Source organism: Idiotropiscis lumnitzeri, chromosome 18 (genome assembly GCF_059441095.1).
Source record: "Idiotropiscis lumnitzeri isolate Australia: NSW breed Sydney's pygmy pipehorse chromosome 18, RoL_Ilum_1.0, whole genome shotgun sequence".
Taxonomy (NCBI): Eukaryota; Metazoa; Chordata; class Actinopteri; order Syngnathiformes; family Syngnathidae; genus Idiotropiscis; species Idiotropiscis lumnitzeri.
The window spans coordinates 10,093,474-10,116,947 of record NC_142408.1 but is presented as its reverse complement, the minus strand read 5'-3'; the positions used below and the strand labels follow the sequence as shown (position 1 = coordinate 10,116,947).

Below are 23,474 nucleotides of genomic sequence, written 5' to 3'. Positions count from 1 at the left end.
AAATTTAACTCCTCATTAATTTCTTAGGCACCAAGATGGCGCCAAATCATAAAAGATTGGTTCCCCCTAAAACTAGGAATAAGACAATTTGCAAATGCCGAACTGCGAATATGTTGCCGCTCAGTCTCTCAATAGACATTGGTGAATTTCTAGTTAAAAGGGGATGCCAACTAAAAAAAATCTTTACTATAATATGTTCTATGACTGACAAAATCCACTCTGTATTAACCATCTCAAGGAGCGGCTGTTTTGACGCTTGCTGTCGACTGAAAATGATACCGCAGTTGCTCAGAGCTCAGGTAACGACCAATCACTCATCAACTTGCGAAAGTCACAGAGGTGATTGGCCGTTTCCTCAGCCCTGAGCAACTGTGATGTCATTTTCCGTCTACAGAAATGGATACAAATGTTTTGTTTTTCTGCTGCAACATGAGACTGTCACTGTCCTGCTGTTCTTCTATCTATTGTAAATGTGTTTTAATTTGTGTTCTTATTACCCGCTAATTTATATTACACCATATGGAAAGCGCTTTGTTACAGCTTCATCTGTTGTGAAATGCGCTACACAAATAAAATTGTATTGTATATAACATATAATTATAAACATGATTTTGGTGTTAACCTACCCTTTAACGACACAATTCCCAAGTGAACCTGGGTACAAATTTATATTATAACGAGGCAACTAATATTAAGTAGCATTTAGTCATCACAAACTGAATGTTTGTTTTGACCTCGAACTTGAATAATGTGTATCTTTTTTGTAAGATAATCATTGGAAAAGTTGGACTGCCAATCTTGTTGTAAACCAGTTTTTTTGGTGTGTGCATAGGTGTCTGTGCATGTGAGTTTGTGTGCTCAGAGCAGCAGCTGCGGATTTTACCTCTTAAAGTATTGACAGCCAGGTGGGGAAAAAAAAGGCAAACACTACAGTAGAAAACAATAAATGTCATAACGCAATCTCCAACGAATGATGATGCAAAGTCCAGTAATGCAATCCACATGCCTGGTAAGTGATTAAAGCACTACACATTTATACATGTCCATACATGTGAAGTATCAGCTCATAAGGGGAACACTGATTGATGTTGAAGTTTCACCAGCAGGAGTAAGAGAAGAGCGGGTACTGGCTCCAGTCGGCCGCGTTGCTGTGGTGGTGGTGGTAGCCATGTTGTTGGGCGCCCTGTTCTGGCGTGGCGAGGGGCTGGGCCGCATCCACATCATTGATGGGGAGCACAACTCTGGAATGTTCCGCAGCCCTGGTGGGACACATTTATATTTTGATGGATTCTATCGCATAAAGAGTCCTGAATGTGAATGATATAAGCAGGTTGACTGTAAAGACAATAAAAAAAAGGTGAAAATCGTCTTTCCCTCATTCACGAAACATCAATAATTTCTATTTTCAGTTTGAGCTCAAATCAATGGATCATGTTTGTTTTGGATGTCAACACATTGGTAGTTAGCTGACATGACAACATTCTTGCATCCTACCTGAAGTCAGACCTGTACGGCTGATAGGCCACCGAGGCGGGCACCATCTGCTCCTCACAGCTGTACTCGTACTCGTGCAGCTCCAGCGGCTCAGCCTGGAGACCCTCTGAGGTATCCTGACTCCAGCTGGCCCCCTTCACGGAATCTACACCTACTGTCTCCTTCGACTGAGTGGAAGATGACGCCACCTCAAGGCCTGTGAGGGAATTGCAGCCGTTTAAAGCGCATGTCGCATGCCTCAAATAATCTTTTCTCTTGAACACCAAGGATCTTATTGAATTACCTGAGGGACTTTTGCAATGCTTTTTGTGTTCTGGTGAGGACATTTTCTCTGAAGTCCTTCTGTTTGAACGACACCTAAAAACAACAATGATATATATATATATATGAAACCTTATCTCAGCTTTTAAAACTGTTCTTCATTTTTCTCGGATTTTTGCCCTCCCAATATGGTGAGCTACCTTTTCCCTTGTGTGTGAGTGCCTCCTTCTCGGAATCCTTTGGCGAAAGGGTTGTGGTCGATCTTCAACTTGGTAATCTTGAAGAAAGGAAAACATCATGACAGACAAACATCTAATACAGTAGCCTTAACAGCTGTTTATCTTGTGGGCGGTGTTTCACCCACAGGAGGAGGAAAAAAAAATCTGCATTATAGAGAGACCATATGAAAAAGAATTTTCGAAATTTAAGGTTTTGTTGATAATCTTACCGTTAAACAAAAGAGAAAACACCAATTTATTATTTAGATTAGGGCTCAACTGATTAATTATTCATTAGAATAAATATGGTAAATAAATATAGTCATAAATATAATGAAAATTATAATTGTATTTTTTTTTTTTTTTTTTTACACGCTTACTGATACGACCCCTGGGATCCTCTTGGAGGTGCTAGACTACATCAACTTTGCTTTGCCAACTGGTTCTTAATGAAGGATGCAGAACACCTGCGGCGCCCAGGAGTTCTGCCTGTAAAGCGTGCATTGGAATTACTCTCGTTTCCTTTTTGCTTTGTCCTCCTCCAGGTTAGTCAGTTTTCAGTACTATTTTGCCGCTTTAACCTTATGTTTGGTTCTACACGTCAACAATTTACTGATGACCTACTGACATTCTGTATATACTTAGTTGGTACTTGTTAATTTGGATTAGAAAGTATCTTTCTTTAAATGGTTGGCGTGTTCCCCTTCTTTGTGGTGGCCTTTGTGCCAGGCCATAACACTAACACAAACAAAGATAACAATTTTCAGACTTTTCTTTTTGTACAGTTAAACAGATGCATTACAATCAGAATGTAAATTTGGAGTTTGAAATTATGCTGTCAAAGTAGGGTTCGGCTTTGAAGCAGATTTCCAAAGTAGGGTTTCAAACTCAGGTTAGAATTTGAGTTAGGATTTAGAAACAGGGTTAGGGTTTCAAACAAGGGTTAGGGTTTCACAATAGGTTTCCAAACTAGGGTTAACAATTAGGGTTTCAAACCGGCATTACAGCTACCTTAACATTCTGGTAGGCAGTGACTGCAGTGAAATTCATCTCTGGGAAGGAAAAGGACTGCAAGGGGCCCCAGCGGACCGTGTAGGGGCTGTCTGCCTGGATGACGTGAAACCTCGGGTAGTAGCGATGCATGGAGTGCAGGATGATCTGATGGAAAGACATTCACAGAGAATGCGGTTTTGTGGGCAAACTGGACATGAAACCAGGACACGTGATGTCTTACGTGTCCGTGCTGGTCCAGGGTGTTGTTGGTGAGCTTCATCTTTAGAAAGGACAACGACTGCTTCATCCAGTGACTTCCTGGCGCGGGGGAGTCTGGGTGCATGTAGGACCTGCACGGAGGTTGAGGTTCTGCCTTTCCTGCCACCTCCCACATGTCCTTCTTCCACTGCAGAGAGAAAATTGACCCACTTGTCTGCTTCTTTTGTGCTCAGGCCAGAGTCATGACTATTCAGGAGATATTGCTTTGTGACAAGTCGGCCTCAAGAATGTGAGGTGCTTCATTTGGTCAGGCCATGGAATTGTCAAATTGAGAAACGGTGTGGATTCTGCGAGCACTGGCGGAGCAGGGATTTTTTTTATTTGGGGTCCCTTAAGGATATCGCAGGGCTTTCGCAAAACAATTTATTTTATTTTATTTATTTTTTACAATTCTTCAGAAAACGCTAATAAACATTGTTACTTACGTGGGGTGGAAAAGAATTCCCAGGAAGAAAAAAAGAAAATACCCATAAGTAAATTATCTGGCCTCAAGCATATTCAGGGAGAGGGCGGTCTTGTCTTTTTTTTTTTTTCAATTCGAATTTTTTATTCCCCAACAAAGTTGTAACAGTTGTAGGTCAGTATTAGAAGTGGAAAAAGTTTTGAAAGCATTTGTCTTGGTCACATTGTGTTTATATCTCCTGTCATTTCAATGGCACAAGTTACCATGGAAACAGCAGATGTGCAAATGGCATAAGCCCCCTTTTTTTTTTTTTTTAAATACGGATTCGGTGCACAATTGTTTAAGCCCTGAACATTTTGTTGCAGTGAAAAAATAATCAGAGGAAAGCTGTTGATCGACAATGTTGTATTTTATGTCGACTAGTAAACTGCTGTTGGGAGACAACTTGAAAGTGATATTTAATTGATATATAAGATGAGTGATTTCTATAAAAAGAGAAGTTCACTTTATCCACATTCCTATGCACGTTTTTGAAGCATGTGTGCTTAGGCCGTATGAGCCACCAAATGGTTCTCTGGGCAAGTGAGAGCCATTTGACGAGCCATTGCATGAATGGCTGACCTCAATGAATGGGATGCTAATTAATTGGGCCTCCGGCTGAGAGTGCACAAACAGGAAGCGATGAAAGGCTTTGAAATGCAACCTGATGTCTGAATGCAGACTTGCAAGGCTTTGCATGGTTTTTTTTGGGGGGGGGGGTTCTTTTGGTGCAAAGAATCAAGACAAATTAGTTGTACCTTGTATTTGAAGCCGTCAACAGGAATCATGTCCATTAAGACGACATATTTGGCAAATGGTTGCAGGCCTGTCACACTCACGCTGCAATGTGGAAACATCCTCCTGGAAGAAACGCTTCCAGTGAAATTTAGAAAACAAAACACAAAGAAACATCAGCGCCTACCTGCCGTGTTTTGTGATAATCATCTCGGTTCCGATGCTGTGAAACGACTTCCAGAGATGGGCGTTCTCCAGAGACATCCTGATACTTCCCTGCATGAAGGAGTCAATGGTCGGGGGCAGTCGGGGCATGCTCAGATTTGAGTTGGACTCTGGATAGACGAGGTGTTTAATAGAATGAGCCTTAAAATCTGACCCGACAAGCATTTTTAGCAAAAGTCCTGGAATGTATGTTGCATTGATGAAACAGTTCCTGCCCCTTAAATTGTAATAAAGTATTTAGTCATCCATCTCATTATTGCTGTTGATGAATAAAAATCCCAAAATAAAAACAGCAACTGAACATAATTTAACAACAATACAGTAGCAGCAAAGTGACAACAATAAAAACAAAAAAGTCACTAAAATATGGGCTCAAGTATCATGCTGTGTTGAACAACAAGGAATAAAAATGGTTGTCGGGTGAATTTTAATGGCGCTTGGAAAATATTCACAAAAAATACCCTTTATTGGTCTGGTAATGGGAAAGTTGCAAATGATGATAATAATGCAAAAAAAATTAAGATCAATAAAAAATAATATAATAAGGGAAATCAAGTCTCATTGTAAATATACATATATATATATATATATATATATATATATATATATATATATATAAACACACAAAATGATATAAATATGCATAATACAGCAAAGTTTTACTATCCACTCCAGAGAAAACAAGAATAGCCAGTGGCACTGTTTCACCTCATTTTGCAGTGTTCTTTTGTCACACCTCCTCATTTATTTATAGATGTCAAAATGTGATTAATTATTGCCATTTGTAGTACGAACAAGTTGAAGCTTACCACATATGTGTTGCATGCTTCCGCCAACGGTTCCCAACAGACAAAGTTTGGAGGGAAAGTGCTTGTAGACGACTAATGTCTGATCTATGTTGACCCTTGAACTTGATTGGTCATTACAAAGAGGGAGTGGCTACGATAGCTGGGGTGGTCAAGAGGGTGGGGGAGTAGTCCAATGGGGTAGGTAATACTTGTTTGGATGAGGTAGTGTCTCATTTGGGTCTCACTTTTAACTACATCAAGTGCCACAGAAAAAAATATCATGGCCGGCATTAAAATGTCTAAAGGTCTTATTCCTTAAAACACGGTTTGACCATAAGCACTGTGCTTAAATATGGGTGATGGGGGTGGGATAAGGGTAAGATGCACTTAATTTCATGTACGTAAAATGTCCTTTTTGTCTGGATAAACTCGCCATTCTGTACGCCAAAGCCTTTAAAGCTAGCCTAGCATATTCGCTTGACTTTGGATTTCAAAGTGTTTGGTGGATAGGCGATACAATCGAGCGGGTCTGGTGGGGGACGGGTGCAGACAAACAGGTCCCTTCCTGACTGCTGCATTTGTGTATTGAGATGCAGTTTTGAGATTAAAGACCCGATTGGAGCGGCCCACACTATTTCTACGGGGCCATTTGGCCATGCAAATACCCCCAAACCTGTTTTGTGGTCACCCCTCAATATCCTGGCAGGAGAAAGAGTGCTCCGGGACGGAGCCGGCCAGCACTTGGCAGCTAGTCCACGTTAAAGAGGGAGTTGGTCTGGAATCTAAACAGGAGGCCTCATTGAAATGTGCTCATTTCTAACCCAGCTTTTTTTCCCCTACCGTTGATTCTTAACGTTCAATCTTTTCATGAGTTCTCGGGAAGGACTTCCCAGTGTGACTGCAGACATGTTAAAACATTGCTCCTCTGCTTGAACCGGCCTGATACTTGAAGGTGGAATCCAGAATGTTCGCGCCTGGGGCGACCTCGAGCGTGCTTCGTGAAAAAAAATCTAATGATCACATACTGCTCTGATACTTGAGCTTCTGCCTGAGGAACATTTCGCAACACTTGATGTCACACTGCTCAAGTCAGTGCCTTTTGATGGTCCCCCCCAAAAAAGTGTCGTCTTTCTTGAGTGAGCAAAATTACACTATCTGGGGGTCACCTATGCCTGAACAACTCCAGCTTTTGTGACAACGAATTTTGAATTCATGGAGTGCGTCTGAACACAAGTATTGGGTCACCCATGCATCCCTCCCTCTCTCTCTCTCTCTGTCTCTCTCTCGACCTCCCTCCCACCCTCCCTCCCTCCCTCTCTATCCCATGGCAGGTCGATGCTGGAGCCTATCCGAGCTGACTTTGGGCAAAAGGCGGACAACACCATGAACTGGTCCCCAGCCAGTCGCAGGGCACACACAGACAACGGCGCTGATGTAAAACCGATCCCACGCTGCCTACACACAAGTCAGGCGAGTGTAACACTACACCATCAGTGACCCTGCTCTCAAAAAGTTCTGCTTTTATTTTCAAAAAGGTTTATGCAGCATAGGACGGAATGCTTGCACTTCCAAAATCATCACTTTTCAGGAGATCCCAAAACACCATGTTTGTGCAACCATTAATATCGCATTGTCAAAGAGTGCAAGCCATTTTCAACACTTTAGTTCAGGGGTGTCAAACGTTTTTGTGGATGGGCCGCTTCGTAGTTTTGGTTTACCTCCGAGGGAATTATGAACCCATATAAATGTATGACCGATCACCTTACGTTATCACATACACACAAAAAAATTGATGGAAAGCCAATCTTAAAATCAGACGCCAATAAGTAATTGTTTGTTCAACAATTTTTCAATTTATTTCAAAAGGAGAGGATTGGTCACAATTAAATGGCGATATCTCAGATCTCAATATTTAGATTAAGAAAATGTGCTAGAAACAAGAAGTTGATGCACGCAATTTGCACTTCGTGGGCCACATAAAATTACGCCGTGGCACAGATCTGCCCCCCGGGCCTTGAGTTTGACACCTGTGCTTTAGATTGCTCAATTACTTGTAAAAGTGAAATCCACAGGTGCAGACTTAAAACTAGTCACTAATAATGAAAATACTACCACTAGTGCACAACAACATTTGCACATTACAAATAGTTTAGAATGGATGCGTTTGCACTAGACAGCAAACATTGACTATATAAGACGTGTACCTGTATTTGTCATCCTCCCCACTCTACTAAACCCGCTGGTCTTAGGTGGCATCTTTGACACGTTGTGCTTTACGTCCAGTAGAGGGCAACAAAGGACACCAAATACACACGCATTTGACATTTGATGTCGTTTGGTGCTGCACGGTGATCGGTTGGCACGTCCGCCTCTCAGTGCACGGATTGTGTTGATTCGAATACGGCTCCGGCCTCCCGGGTGTTCAGTTTTCCACTCATATTCCCCCAAAATGCCTGGCAGGTTAATTGAACACTTTAAATTGTCCCGAGGTTTAGTTTGTGAATGTGATTGTCTGTGCCCTGCAATTGGCTGGCAACCAGTTCAGGATGTACCCCGCCAACAGCATGAAGACAGCTGGAATAGGGACCGGCACGTCCACAAAACTTGTAACGTTCAGTGGTCTAATAGATTATGTTTTCTGCTCCAAGTGTGCAGTTTACGTTCATGTGACGTGTTTTTTTTGGACAAAAAAAAAGAGGAAAAGTATGCCTTTTTTTGTGAATGAGAAGATTTTCAAACAGGCTCCACTGCATGTGACTGACGTGACTTGTACAATTGCAGGATAAAGCAGCCCCATTACGGCCCATCTTGTACCTTCTGCGTTGAAATGCACGTTCACGACAAACAAGACGTGTGCCAATTCCCCGTAAACTTTCGGGGTAGGGTCACGAACAAGAGGCGTGTGGCCCTTCATCACGAAGACAGACCTCGACCTCCCTAGACACGTAAATGTAAGTAATATATTTGTGTTTCAGAGTGACATGCGTGGGATTATCGGGTGTTCCATACTTTGCTACAATGACGTGTTTTGAGTTGAAACGCTCTCTGTCGAGCTGGCTGCCAACAAGGCTAGAAGTCAGCTAGTCCGTTACTGTTGCATCTGAATGACGAGACAAATTGATTTCCATACCTATAACACTCGACATTCCATTAGATATTTGGAAGTTATTGTAATCAACCGTCCGGGCTGATAACATTGAGGCAAGGCTGCTTCTGAATTGTTTGACAACCATTTGTTATTGTTTCGTTGTGCAATCAATGATGTCACGTACGGTGGTTATTGTTTGGAAGTAATGTCGCGTCTGCTGACGACACAACCTGCACGCGGCTCCAAGTGATGACGTAGAGGATCTGGTTCGTTCCCATTTCCTTGGGGATTGTTTATCCGATGGTGGAAGGAAAGTGCCAAAAATTAAATTAATAAGTACACTATGAAATGTTTCATTAAAATTGTCAATTAATTAATTTGTATTTATTCATTAAATATGGAATTAAATAAATCAGACAATAAATAAATGCACTATAAAATTTAAACAAAAGTGCCATTAATTATTTCATTTATTAATTAAATGTGGAATTAAATAAATTTATGTAATCAATTAAATTACCAATGATTATGTGTAAAAAAAACAAAAAAAAAACTAAATCAAAGTTAGTAGGCAAGGCTAAACACTGACTAACTCAATTTTTTTTCATGAGCTTCCTTGATTGAATGGTCGAGGTTTGTATTTGGTTGTTTTGCTTGAATATTCCAACCAATGTAGAGGTGAATAGCGTCACTCAGTGTTTTGGAGTATTTTCACGTGACATTCGGTTGTGCATCCATCCATCCATCTTCTGTACCGCTTCTCCTCACTAGGGTCGCTGGAGCCTATCCTAGCTATCTTCGGGCAGTAGGCGGGGGGCACCCTGAACTGGTTGCCAGCCAATTGCAGGGCACACTTAGACAAACAACCATCCGCACTCACACTCATACCGAGGGGCAATTTAGAGTGTTCAATCGGCCTGCTATGCATGTTTTTGGAATGTGGGAGGAAACCGGAGTACCCGGAGGAAACCCACGCAGGCACGGGGAGAACATGCAAACTCCACACAGGATGGCCGCAGCCGGGATTGAACCCACGACCGATGCTGTCTCTCACTGCGAGGCCATCGTGTCGCCCATTCGGTTGTGCATCAATCCATTATTCTGGAGATTTGGAATTTGCCTTGACTTGCTGAGCAGCGTACCCAATCAGGTGTTCAGACCTGCCCACCAAACTCATAACCAGTGTCAGTCGCTCCGACAGAACTATCTGCATGGCATAGAGGCTGAACATTTGACACATTTGACATGGCCTACATCCATTTTCAAACTTTAGGCTTCATGTTCACTTTTCATTTCTTATCTTGCTGATTGATTGGTTCGGCTCAGCCCACAGCAGCTATGCTAATGATGCTCGTGTGTGAAGGATTTTGGTGTCATTTCTTTTGAAGAAAAAGCCTCCCGTTTACAAATATCAGTATGCATCAGTCATGTTGCCATAACATCATTAATAATGCTTGCATAATGCATAATACATATGAGTGGACTTTCAGAAGCTCTGGTAAATTTGAACATTATGTAAAAACACTCATTGCTGGATGATGGAAGTGTGGATCCCACACCTGTGCGGCGCCACAGTTTTGGTGGTCCATTAGACAGGGGCCATGCAAAACAATCAGTCAGTTAAAACGACAGCTGCTTTTTTCCCTCTGGTTTGGGTCCCCTAAGCACATACAAGCACGCACGCACACACACCAATACTGATGTGCTGCATTTTCTATTTAATGTTCTACTATATGCTGTACAATTTCCAAATAAGGTTTTAAAGAGGAGAAAATAGGAAGAGTAAACTTTTGGGTTATTTATTGCTTCCTCATCTGTCTGCTGTCTCTACAGAAGTCGACATTTAATTTCCTTCACTTGTCTTTTTTCCTCAAATGTTTGCTTTTCCCTTTCTATCTCAGCCTCATTTTTCATTTTTATGATTCCATCGCTGTCCCTGCTTTGCTTTAATTTTTGTGTCAATTCTTTGCGGCAAATTACGCCTTTAAAGTAAAACCAAACTTGAAACCATCAGTATGCGTAACGTGTGCGTGCGTGTGTGTGCGCGCGCGCGCGTATATGTACGTATGTGAAACATTAGGAGACTGTGTTATTTCAGCAATTGGTGACTAAATTAAAGCAACTGTTTGTATGAGTCTCCAAAAGCACAACTCTAGACTCAGATTCACATTACTAGTAAGAAACAAGAGCTACTGAACTCTTTCAGATCATTGTCACATTGACAGCGTCTAATTTGTTTCCCTTAAGAAACACTCTGATGTACATTTTCTTATGATCCTCTGCCAGCAAGTCTGCCACTAAAGTGCCTTGTGTGTGTGTGTGTGTGTTGATTGACAAGATGTGTTTTGCATGCAAGATGAAGACACACAGCACAAATTGTGACAGAGACGAACACCCCCCACCCCCATTGGCATCCGCAATAGGCCGGGTCTCTAATGTGCCTTAACAAAGGAGAATTACCCTCGGTAGACCAAAGTCGCTCATGTACATTTTATTTGTATTTTTTTATAAAAATATTTTACATTACAAAATGCAACTTAAAATATACACTTGATTGTTTTTTTTTTTCAACCCCTTAAGTCCTATACTATATATCCGTCTATTAGAGAAATAGAACCTTACAAGCGCAGTGCTGTCACCTCGGTGAATGGGAATAAAAAAAATCAAAACACAAAAACTGACACAGATGTGGAAATGATCAACAGCTGGAAAAAACAAACAGGGGAGCAGTTGAGTGAGTTTTAGCAAGGAATCCGTTTGCCGCCGCCATTTGAAAGTTGGCGGCCGGGTGCAAAAGCAGAAGGCAGATATTCTCCTGGCACTCGTTTGCACTTCAGTGGATTGAGCACTCGTACAAAACGGAATAAAATAACCCAAAAATAACAACAAAAAATGCTTTGCTCTTTTTTTATGCAATATTTTCAGAATCAGAGCCCTCATTAAAGTAGAAAGCAAGTCCACAGTGAGTGCATCAGTCAGCACGACATTATTTGGTTAAACAATAGAGCGTGTATTATATTATTATGAGAACATTGGTCTTCATTCACCTAACAGTTTGTATTTGTTTGTTTTATTTTTTGCATCGGTGTCAACTGGCGGACCTAGACTTTTATACTAGGGGGGGCTATCTCAGGGGGTCAGCAAAACAATTATCAATTGCAATAGCAATTATCTGGCCTAGCGCTTACGGGTCCCAGCATATTTGCGGGGGGGGCATGGGGGCAGTGCCCCTTTCAGCCCCACCCCTTGCTCCGCCAGTGATGTCAATGCATCCAATTTAGCATCGTGTAACTGTCACTTGAAATGCTGGGACAGCGGATTATCTAAATGCTCCATCATTTGGAACTTTAATGTACAGGATTTCAAATTTATCAAGCGTGGAAAGATGCGCTTGTTTTACTTTTTCTACGGCTTCGTCCTAAAAGAAGGAAGCGGCCTCAATGAGGTCCAAGTGTTGAAATCTTACAGCAGGAATAGCATAAAACTCAAAGCAGTAAGACTGTAGCATCACCACTCGCGTTGTGCTGTTCAAGTTAAAAAGGGGGTTTGGAATTTTCCCCAACCGTCGCCTTCGGCCTCTGATTGTTTGTTTTTCCTCAGGTGAAAATTTTTTTCACAGATCATATTTAACTTGTCCACATTATCTACAACTCAACGTCGACTACTCACAGCCATAGCTAGACAGAACTTCATATATAATTGAAATTGAAATGATACATTCATTAAAAGGACTTCAAAACTCATTTCAGCAAAGGTAACTGCTGAGGCGCAGTACAGATACAGCCAAGAAAGCTCTCATCTCTTTTCTTCCTTTCTTTATGCAAAAAAAAAAATATATATTTTGTGAAGCTAGAGTGATTGTAGCGCTTCATCCAAATGCCCCAAAACAAAGTTGCTGTCAGGATTGTGCAATAAATAACCAAAGTATGATATTGTCAGTTTTGGCATCATAGCGGTAGAGGGCTGAGGGCCAGCGACAGCGTCCAGATGGCCGTCAGCAGCCAGAAAAATGACGAGGAAGGCCGAGCCACGAGAGGCGAGGCGCTGTCCGAGGTGCAGGAGCACACCTCGTAGCCGTTCTCGGCGTGGTCCGGGCGAGGGTGCACGTTGACGCGGCTCTCGGTGCTCTTGGCCTCCGCGCCCGGCGAGTCCGACTGCATGTCGGTGCACAGCAGCCAGTCTTTGGCGATGAGGCGGGGGTAATCCGCCTCCACCTCCATGTCGCTGTTCGGCACGCGCCAGTACTCCTTACCCTTGAAGAAGTAAGATGAACCTGCGCACGGAGAGACGAGTGGATGCAATGTGAGCAAAACGTATTCTGATTATCGGGCCTTCTTGAGCATTTTTTCCCCAATTCTGCTAAAAGCCTGCAAAAGCCTATTTGTCGCATGTCAGCGTTGAAGATTATCCTGTGGTGTGGGGCACAGGCCGGTGACTTGAGTGACGCTGGCCCACCGGGCATCTGCCAACTACGTCCGACGGCCAGTCCAGTTGCTATCATGTCCATTCGTTTTTCTACTCTTACCCTGACATAATGTCGTGTCGTCTAGAGGGAGCTTGTCACTCAAAAGTCGACAATCATAATTGGTGTGGGGGGAGTACGGTGGGAATTTGTTGACTTGATCTTGTTTCTTTTTCTTGCACAACAGTATGAAAATAAGACCCAAATTTGCATGCCAGATATGCTGAATCATCTGTGCTCTCATTAAGCGTTCACAACAAAAAACAGAACACATATCATCAAGGGCTTAATTTCATGAATCACTGATCCGGCGTTCAAACTGTTTACGTTTTCCCTCTCATTACTCGAGCCCAGGGTGCGCCTTATGTTACAGACGCAGCTGGATTCGTATGCAACATGGGCAGATTACTAAATATACTCAGGGGGTCGGCAGATATATTCTTATGTTGTACTTGTAGAGGAAACATTTGCGAAACTCCCCTGCCTTGTATCCATTTGACAAACTTGAATGCATTTTTGTGGTGTGAATTGAATGTAATTGTTTCCGATATTAACATCTTTGTGCCTCAAGCAACTTGACCATCATTAAAAGCACATTACTGCTTCTCCGACTAATAATTATCATTATTACAATTAAAACATGACACATTTTCCTTTTCATAGTTATTCTACCATTTCACTTTCCGACTTCTACTTTGTTCGAGTGGTAAAAGCATCAAAATTGGCGACCTCCTGTACTTTGACTCAACAAGAATCACTGGGCTGGCTGAACGCCAACGTTTTAAGTTTCACTCAGATTTCTAGGTTTTCATTTTCAAATGTCTGTGTTTACGTTTAAAATGATCACATTCAGTCACATACACAGCATTTAATTCACCTGATATGTTTCAGCAAAGATTTCACAACTCGAGAAACTAATTTATAACCATTATAACCAACTTCTTATTTATATCGTTTGAAATTATTTAAAAAAAAACATTTTTTTTGAGCTATCTTTTATGAGTTGACTCAGGAATGCAAGTTGGTGTTTGTGGCAATCACATAAAATACTCTCGTGAACGGCACACACCAACCACAATAATATCAAAAATTGAACTTTTTGTAAAAGACCATGATTAAAAAAAACGAATTGAAAATTAAATAAAAAGGTTGAGGCTAGAAATACCAAAACAAACCCGTAAGATAATGTTAGCTCACTACTGTCTGTTTACAGCGGTGCCACAATTTCGAGGTGGTCCCTAAATGTGCTCAATATAATAACAAAGCATCACTGAGTTACACTAATATTCCAATTTAATTTCTATTAAAGGTCATTTTGAGTGAATGACTGTGAATTCCCGCATATTTCTTATATTCACATATTCTCTAATCTCGTTGCACACTTGAGTACAATGACAATAAAGGGATTTCTAATTCTAATATTTGACGACCCACCATCAGACCACCTCATGGCGTCATCCAGTTGGGGGGGCAGCCCCTTCCACAGCGTGCTGTCTTTAGGGTAGCCCAGATCCATACGTCTCAGATGGTCGTCATAGCGCCAGTAGCGGTTGTCCTTGAAGAAGTAGGTCTTCTCATTGTGGAGCCACACAAAAGCGGCGTCCACGCCCTCCAACGGCAGGCCGAAGTCGCTGATTGGACGCGGGAAACCCTCCTCCATGACGTTGTCTTTAAACACCCAGTACTTGAGTCCTGAAAGCAAAGAGAATATGGGGGGGGGTTGAGGATTCAAAATCATGGCCTTTATTCTTATAACTAGCACATAGGGATATTAGTATCAAGCTAACAATTCTGTTATGCTAATTTTATAAAAGTTTTCTAATTCTACGTCATTATGCGCTAAGATTAAAACCGGAATCCACGGCCTTTTTCATGAACATCCCCCATTGAACTCTAGCAATTGCTGCTATGCTAGAGTTCATGACCCCAACATACCGCCCTCTGATTGGTCAGTTGCGGTTCATTTGAGGAGCGTAATATGCAGGCAGCTCACAGGAGGCGTCGTTGCTAGCTGTCTGTATCAATTGCTCAGTGGACCATCGCTATACCTATTTGACGACCCCCAGTTGGTGTTGTCATTGCGTGTACCCAGTGATTTCGGGTCATTTAGAACCAAAGCGCTCACCAAGTTGGCAGGCCGGATTAAAACATTCACGGGCCGCATGTGGCCCCCGAACCGTAGTTTGCCCACGGCTGGTTTAAACTGTTAATATAGGCAGTTCTATTCGCTTTTGGTGGAAATTCACAATTTACGGTTGGGCTCAGTCACTTTTACATGCGACTGGCGAGTGTTCACTGTAGACCAATTTCATCGTATTACAGGTGTGGAGTGATATCGCTTGGCAGTTTTACAGATCCAACTGGCTTTCAGTCAATACGAGAGAGGCTTTTTACAACTTTTAGCACCAGCAGTGGTCCATAAACATAAAAAAAATAAAAAATCTGCTAAACGCACTTTTATAAAGTAGATCCTGTTTGAGCGTTTGGGCAGTGCTCGCATCATTAATTAGAGTCCCCCAGAAGATGTGTAAACAACAATGTACACTTTTCCTCAGCTCAGACGGTGAAGTTGCCGCATACTTGAAAGCTGTCTGGAGATTTGCATTTGCCAGTTAAACCGTCAGATCTGTTTACTTCTACTTTGAGTCTTCCACTCACCGAGATTTCAGCAGGCTGGCTGGCATTGATTCATTTTACTCAGCTATAACATGATTACAGTCATTATTACAAAAATGAGAATTGATCCTTGTACAGGAGCGTTATGATGTGAAGTATTGATATTTTGCCATCGCTCAAAGGAGGTGTTGTGAATTTGGCAAGTGCACCTTTAAAAAAGACAATTTTATGGTCGCCCGGTCTCTCGTAGACGGCGTCCACGCTGTCCAGATTGGCGGGCAGGCCCCTCCAGAACCAGTGGATCTGAGCGGGGCGCAGAGAAACCAGGTGCTTCTCACGAGTGAGCCGCCAAAAGTATTTTCCTAAGAAGACAAAGAGGACAAAAAAGAGAAGCTTCAACATGGAAAAAATGTCTCGTGTCTGATCTGGCCTCATTTGTGCATTTTTTTCATCTCTCCTGCTCAAATTCAACCAAGGCCTGATTATTGGATGTCACTAAAATATTACCCTGAGCGATTCTTTTTCAATATTACAGTAGCTAAAAGTCATCATTTTAACTCAACTCTTCCACATGAGACTGAAAAAGTTGAATAGTCAGAACGATACTCAGGATGCAGGATTTCCTTGAGGGAGAAACCCCCCTTTTATTTTTATTTTTATTTTATTGTTGCCAAGTTATTTATATTTATTTTTTATTTATTTTTCATTTATTTTTTTTATCACCCCATCTTGATTGTAGATTAACAATTCGTTCTGCAGTCAACAGGATTATTAATGATCAATTCCTAAATTACTATGCCTGTCATCCTCATTTCAGTTTTTTTTTTAATTTACGTAAATGAAAGCATGAATCATAAACTGTTTTAATGATATTCAGACTGAATAATTCAGTCAAAATTAGCTGGGCCAGATCAAAACTGGACGAAAATTATCTTCATCTTCCTAAACCATAGGCAGTCTTTTTCCCTTTTTTTTCAGCAAAATACTAAAATATAAAATATTTATTAATAATTGGACTTCAGCAGTATCATGTTCTGTGATGACGATTTTAGTGGCCGGCATTATATGGAGATAATTTAGGCAAAAAAAAAAAAAAAATCAAATCATCTCTTTAGCAATTATTTTAGGAAGGTCACAATATGACAAAAGCCGGCACCCCCACCCCCCCGATCCAGTCAATCATTTTCAGATTTAAGGGATTATTTTCTCATTATTTTAAATCACATCACTCTCAAGATGTCTGATTTAACTGATTCAGAGACAACACTTAAAGTTGCTTCCTAACACGCGCAACCGCTCACAATTATAAGCCATTCGTCCTCAAGAGTATGAAAGCTTTTGACTTCAAATTACTTGAGGTGATTGTGAAAAATGAATTCGTGCCTTTTTTGCTTTTAAAACCATTTCCATGGATTGTTCAAAGGTGTGACGTTCAAGAACTGCAATGAAAATTCCACTTTGTTCAAGATGGAAACATTTAAAAGGTAACAGTGCATTTGTAGTGCCGATTGGTTTGAAGGTTTGCTGAAATTTTAGTTCAAGTAAACATCCTGCTTGCGAAGATACAAAAGCTGTTCCCTGTTGCTGCTGTCAGCAGGAGGCTGGACCCACTCAAGAGGGCTGACATGAAAGCCTGACGCAATTTCGGAGCGACCGCCTCCCAGCGGCTCTCAGTTGGGCATCCACAGCAAAACCTCTCTCATCCATTTTCCTCCTGCACCCCATTTTTTTTAATACACTCCTTCCACATCTTTTGAGCTCCTTCTGCTCATTTATTTGCCCGCCGCACCCCCACCCATCACAGCTTTTTCAGCCGTCATTTTGTCTTTGTGCTTGGCTACCTTTGAAAAAAAAGGCCTCCCCTCGTATCTGGGCCACTGCATCAAAGTAGCTGGTGCATCTGTCTGGGGCATCTCGCGCCAGCCTAAGATAGATGTGAGGAAAGAATAGAGAGCCTGTTAAAAATAGAAAAACAATAGCTAAAAGGGAACATTATCAGCTCTTTAAATGTTGAACACTTTTTTTTTTCTTTTTTTTTCCTCCAGTCGAATGATCTCATCTCTTTCGAGAACTCATTCTCCAGATTTATTCATACTGTGCATGAAAGAGTCAGATCAGACTTAACACAAGAGTGGTTGCCATCAAGCTGACAAGGTGAATTAAACCTGCTGGTTTATGAGCAATTTCAAGAAGAGACGTGGCTCACGTTCTCAATGACGACTGTCAAGGCGGAGGTCCTACATGAAGCCGGGTTCGCACTCCGCTCTCGATTAACACGTAAGAGTCACCATCGGTGCTCTTGTCAGAGCTAATCCAGCTTTATTACTTACACTGCCCTCGTGGCGGCAGACTTGATTAATGGAACTTGTCCGACACGAGGAAGGAAAAACAGTGGAAGCTTTGAAGTAGATCACTTTGAATAGGAACAAATTGCTCAGGCAGAAAACGCCTCTAAACTACCAACCACGGTCTTGCTTGCCATGCTTATACAAAGTACATCGTTCTCAATTCAGCACGTGCGTTTTCTTTTATTCAAATTTGATGCTTTCTGTGTTGTCACTAAAATGACAAAAATATCGTATGAACCCACAATTCACCGCAAAGACAAGAACGGACCTTCTCAAATGAGGTTAAGCTCGTTAGGGTCGTATGTGAGCTGGAGACGATCGCATTTTGATTATGGGCGAGAGGCAAGGTACGTCCTGTGTAACAAGCCCCTGTTGCCGACCAGCAACACGAAATTTTCATAGATTTTTGAATGGGAAAAAAAACCCCACGATTTGGAGCTTTGCATTGCTCCTGCTGCTATGAACAAATTGTGTTGGAGAGGTTTGAGTGTCCCAATAATCCCGGATGCTCAGTTGTCAGGGTTGCTATGCTCCTGGCTGGGTCACCCAAGGCAAATGGATTCTTGGCGAGGCACAAGACCAAGTGTGACTCAAAAGCCCCTGTGATGAATAAAAAGGCTGAGATTTCATTTGACACGCTTGGACTCAAGTCACCGGTGCTCAGCGGAGTTCAGGCACAGTGTCAGGGGAAAAATGGAAATAATGGGAAGATACAACTGGCAGTTATCATCTGCATTATTCAACTCCCCAACCTCGCATTTAAGTGATATTATTATTTATCCGATATACAATAAGGATGCGTCACATGTTGCCATGACAGCCAGCTAGTCACAGTCTGCCATTGAGAATCAGCTACAACCATTTAAGACTTTGCAGCGGTATGACTTTAAGAATGGTAACAACAAGTTCCGGTACTTGAAAGTTGCCTGTCCAGTTAAAGTTTTTATGATGGCGGCAAACGCTCAACCAATGAATGTTTCGCCTCATCGAGCTTCCTGCTTGACATTATTGCGTGTGGTTAAACACAGTTTGCCCTCCTCACACGTTAGGGCTCAGACGCACAAGTGATTCGTAAATGGATAAATTTAAGTCTAATTATCCTTGATAATAAATCGGATAGAAGCTGCAGTTTCTTCAGGGAGTCGCTTAATTAGGTGGACTGTCTCCCAAACGCGATTTTACCGATGCAGATCTCCTGATATGGCCCCGTATTATATCATTATTCCACATTAGGATGCAAGCACTGATTTTGCCGGCCATGTGAAGTATTCCTGCATGGCTTCATTACGTCTGTGTCTCAGCATGAGTGAGAAAACATTACGGAAAATTAAAGGAAACCCAAGTAGAGGAAGCCATAAAAATGTGAATTCACCTTTAATGAAGTCTAACTTTTTCGCCTTGAGCACTCATTATGAGTGCAATGTTTTTTTTTTTTTTTTTGTTTTTTTTTTTTTTTTTGTTTTTTTTTTTTTTTTTAAATTATTGGCTTTATCAGGCGCAATTCTAAGGCACTGCATATTTGTAGAAAGTTTAAATCAAGTTACAGTAAACTGTGAGAGCACAAAGTACATCAAAAGTCATTAGCCAAATAGGATGTGATCTCATGTAAACTGCTTGTGATGTGCATATTCTCAACGGTAGTCTGAGATGCAATGTTTTTTCTCAATGCCGTATGATAAAATTCAAATAAGAAAAAAAAATCAGTTTTACTTACTGCAGAATGGATTTGTTTTCTGGAATGTCCATCAGGACAGGCGGCTCGGCCGTTTGGGTAGGGTTGCCTGGTTGATTTGTGTGTGAAACGGAGTCACGAACACCTGGGATGAGGGGAAAGGATGAATACGAGTAAATATCTCCTCACCGGTCAGAATATTAGTAGAGCTGAACAATACAAAAAGCGAGGTCAAAAAAATATTGACTTTACGATCATATTCAAAAACTTTAAAAAAAAAAAAAAAAAAGCTTCATTTATCGCTAATTCCTGTGCTGGGGCCAGTGAGGAAGACAATGTTGAATATATTGAAAGGGTTAAAAACTTCATGGACAACTTTATTTTTCCGAGTATAAAAATCAATTTCAAAGACAGTTTTGTGCCACTTGAAACTTTTAAACAATATAAAAAACTTTTTGAAAGCGACAGACTGCATTATGCCGCTTCCGGTGCGCAGTTGCGAAAAACTCATAAACCCACACCGCATTGAACGCATCAGTCATGAGCTGACAAACGACAAGAACGGAGGAGAACAAGCTCTCCTCTATTTACTTCTTGACGCGGCTGTTGGTCACGGTGAGGAAATTTTATTCGAGAGGAGACAAAAGGCGAGTGAGACGACAAATTACTGCGACCAAGGGAAGACTGTAACGTATAAAATGCAACATGCAGCACTAAGACAATCGGGACAGAAGCAATATATCGTCCAGCATACCGTAGAGCTGCCAGACGCGGACCTTGTCTTCATAAGGCAAGTCGTACTTCAAAGGGTCGCCGACGGGACCCTGGTAGTACGGTCTCATGATGGACTCCATGGCTGAGGTGTGGACGAGGCCGATGGCGTGACCGAACTCGTGGACGGCGACTGCAAACAGGTCCATCCCCTGAGAGTCTGAAGAAAACAGAACAGAGAGTGAATGATGATTAAATATGTATCATTTAACAAGGTAGAAGAATTTTAAAAAAATGATTTTAACTTCCACATTTTAGGGGGGAAAAAGGCAGAGTGAATTTATAAAATATTACAGTGCTCTTGGCCATGTAAATGCTCCGTGGGCAAGATTAATGAAAATGAAACAAACTTAACCTGTTCACGTTCACAGGGGGAATCCATTCCCCTCAAGCGGAAGGCGTACTTTACCTAGGCGTGAGCGGATTACTGTTTTCACGGTTTACAGTGGTTTTAAAAAGTCAAGGTTGGAATAGTTGTTAAAACTGTCTGTCACCGCTAATGTGCTCTTCATTTCTTTTTTGAGGGCACTGCTCAGCAGCAATATGATTGGCGGCTTGCAGAAGTGACTAAACGAGGCCAGCTGCTGTTTTTTTTCCCCCTTGTTCTCAGCTGAGCAGAAAGGGGAGGGGTGAGCACACTGCATTAGACACACATAGGGAGACTAAAGAGATTTAGACACTCTGCAAACTGCGACATATTTAAACAAGTGCCTTTTTGCTCTGTTGATTAAAAAAAAAAAATATGCAATAATAATAATAATAATAATAATAATGATAATAGTAATCCAGCAGGTACTAGTTAGCCCCAAGGACAACATGAGTTGCCCACATGTCTGTTCCAAAAAAAGTTCACCAGTGCTGGGATACTGCAACTTACTAAAAATAATTAAAACGGGACTAGAATGTTAACAATTATTTTTTTTTTCTTAAACTCAACATGATACATTTTTGTTAATGTACCAAATATTTTACATGAGTGAGCCAGCCCTCATCCACTTCCCCATAGACTACTTGGCCAATGGCAAGCCCAGTTTTCATAAGACAGACTACCACCGGTCTTACCGCGGTTTTGCGCTCTCCTGGCTACTTGCTTCTACCTGCAGACGCAAAGCCCGGAGTGTGGAAAAACAACGTCTGCAGACAATTTACCTCTGTGTACGTGATGCATCGACACACCGAAAAACAAAAACGGGCCCCACGCTGCCGGCACATCTTCACCAAGCTATCAAGAAAGCGGCGCATCTCACGACCTGTTCAAAGGCTACAACTTATAACGCCTGTAGAGATTTCCGTTCTGCCCGTTGAGTAAGGCAGATGATAACCGCCTGCAGTGTCTGTTCATGCGTATTCATGACCTCACCTAAGAGGAACAGGCAGACGCTTCTTGGAAAGCAGCCACGACGTTGAATTTGAACTGCCTCCGTGCACACAAGTTTTTATGAAATCGTTGCGCTCATTATTCTCAAAGTGCTTCTTGTCTCTTCTCTACCAATGGCTTGTCAAAAATTTCCCTTGCGCCGGCAAATTGTCAATTGACGTAGCCGAGTTAAGTGTACTTATCGTGCTGTTAACACTTTTCGCGGCTCTGATTATCTTTAGCTTTTCCATGATAGTGCTTCAGTCACTGCGTACGTTCTTTTCCCTTGAAGGGTAAAAATCATGTTTCTCAGACACACGGAACACCTTACTCATACAATCATTTTCAGTTTCTTAAAAATAAAAAGATTGCATTTGATTGAAAAAATTTTTTTTTTAATTTATTTAATTAATTTTATTTACCCAAATATTGCAAAAGAGGACATTTTAGAGCCTGAATTCTATTATTGTGATACTGTAAGATTTTTCCACAGGATTATCATACTGTCATATTCTCGTAACTGTGATAATAGATAGCTAACTGTACCATGGACTCGCCAATTCTAATTCCATTCTGACAATGGCATCTCATCCAAACTAGCACAACTGTAAAACCGTGACGGGGACCCATGCTAAGTGCTTCAGATGTATGAATGTTAGCCACAATGTGACCTTCCCGTGGATTGTGTCCGAGAATGACGTGTTTAACACCCAAGTCAGGTGTTATATCTTATGTATGTTCATCGTATTGAACAAATTAATAGAGCATGGCAGGCTAATCCAGCAGGATTCTAGCATGGTAGAGTTTGCAGCAAGGAGATAACTTTGCGAAGCCTGTCTGACTCTCGGGCTTGCCAGTCAGAACCAGAAAGCAGATAGACGCCTCAGGGGCGGATTTGAGCTATTCTAAACAAAACAACAACAACAACAAAAAAAAAGCCTGTTAAATTCCATATTTGACGGCTTTTATAGAGACCTCAGTTTTTTCAGAAATGCTTAGCACTTGCATGTCAAGCTGAGCAAGTACAGAGCCCCCGAAGACTGCAACCTTAGCTTGGCACTTGCAAGGGACACACTCTCGTCTTTCCAGGTCCCACCTGGGACCTTCACGAGACAAATGGCGCCTGTAATCTACAAGAGCACATGGTGGGGACAGCAAAGGTGAACAAAAGGAGGGATTGAGAGAGAACAAGGGCTTTGAACTAATCGTGTACCAAGCGTCATGTTTAGGACCCATGCGAGGCCAAATGAATGGAGTGCACGTCCGCAGACACAGTAGAAGCGGAGAGAATTTGTCGACTAAATGTACTGAGCTTTGAATAGCACTGCAGGTGATCAAAATTCTTTTATATTTAACAGTCAAGGCTTCTGCGCTGACGGATTCACAAGTGAGTCATGAAGTAGCTTTTATATCAGCCCATATTGTGCAGAAAGCTTTGTGTAGTATTATCGGAACATATATGACTCTTGAATAAGTGTAAAAGGATGAATACAAAAAAAAGGACTGTTTTATCCCAGCATTGGCACAATTACAAGATTTTTGCCAACTTGAATCAATGATCTCATCAGGTGTGCAATCACATTCCCGTTAATTGAAGATGGAAGTTGAGTGAGATCACCCAGAAAGCAATATTCATCTCCATTCAAAGTGTCTTTTACACGATAACCTCTTTCAGAAAATCTCTCAGCCGATAAATAATAAATAACCACTTAGTTTTCTTTTTTA

General features: G+C 41.6%; 2 protein-coding genes and 1 long non-coding RNA gene across 3 annotated transcripts in view; 1 reads left to right on the top strand and 2 right to left on the bottom strand.

Annotated features, from left to right (window-relative positions):
• Window positions 1-1,079: 1,079 nt before the first annotated feature.
• Window positions 1,080-5,478, bottom strand: LOC148319455 (T-box-containing protein TBX6L-like). Its single transcript, XM_088281804.1, has 9 exons — window positions 5,457-5,478; window positions 4,610-4,757; window positions 4,446-4,548; window positions 3,208-3,372; window positions 2,985-3,131; window positions 1,956-2,032; window positions 1,778-1,851; window positions 1,495-1,690; window positions 1,080-1,259 (listed from the first exon to the last, which is right to left on the bottom strand). Exons 1-9 carry the CDS (start codon window positions 5,470-5,472, stop codon window positions 1,097-1,099), a joined length of 1,089 nt encoding a protein of 362 aa, XP_088137930.1. The 5' UTR covers window positions 5,473-5,478; the 3' UTR covers window positions 1,080-1,096.
• Window positions 5,479-8,260: 2,782 nt separating this feature from the next.
• The window catches only part of LOC148319454 (uncharacterized), a 31,895-nt gene continuing 16,681 nt past the window's right edge, over window positions 8,261-23,474 (top strand). The window contains exon 1 of the long non-coding RNA XR_015839786.1: window positions 8,261-8,386. This is a non-coding gene — a long non-coding RNA (uncharacterized LOC148319454). The remainder of the gene's footprint in view (window positions 8,387-23,474) is intronic.
• The window catches only part of LOC148319453 (matrix metalloproteinase-17-like), a 44,384-nt gene continuing 33,086 nt past the window's right edge, over window positions 12,177-23,474 (bottom strand). The window contains exons 5-10 of the mRNA XM_088281829.1: window positions 20,376-20,552; window positions 19,664-19,766; window positions 17,443-17,525; window positions 15,811-15,963; window positions 14,420-14,677; window positions 12,177-12,796 (exon numbers count right to left, since the gene is read on the bottom strand). Of these exons, the coding sequence (XP_088137955.1) occupies window positions 12,471-12,796; window positions 14,420-14,677; window positions 15,811-15,963; window positions 17,443-17,525; window positions 19,664-19,766; window positions 20,376-20,552 (1,100 nt within the window). The 3' untranslated portion in view covers window positions 12,177-12,470. The remainder of the gene's footprint in view (window positions 12,797-14,419; window positions 14,678-15,810; window positions 15,964-17,442; window positions 17,526-19,663; window positions 19,767-20,375; window positions 20,553-23,474) is intronic.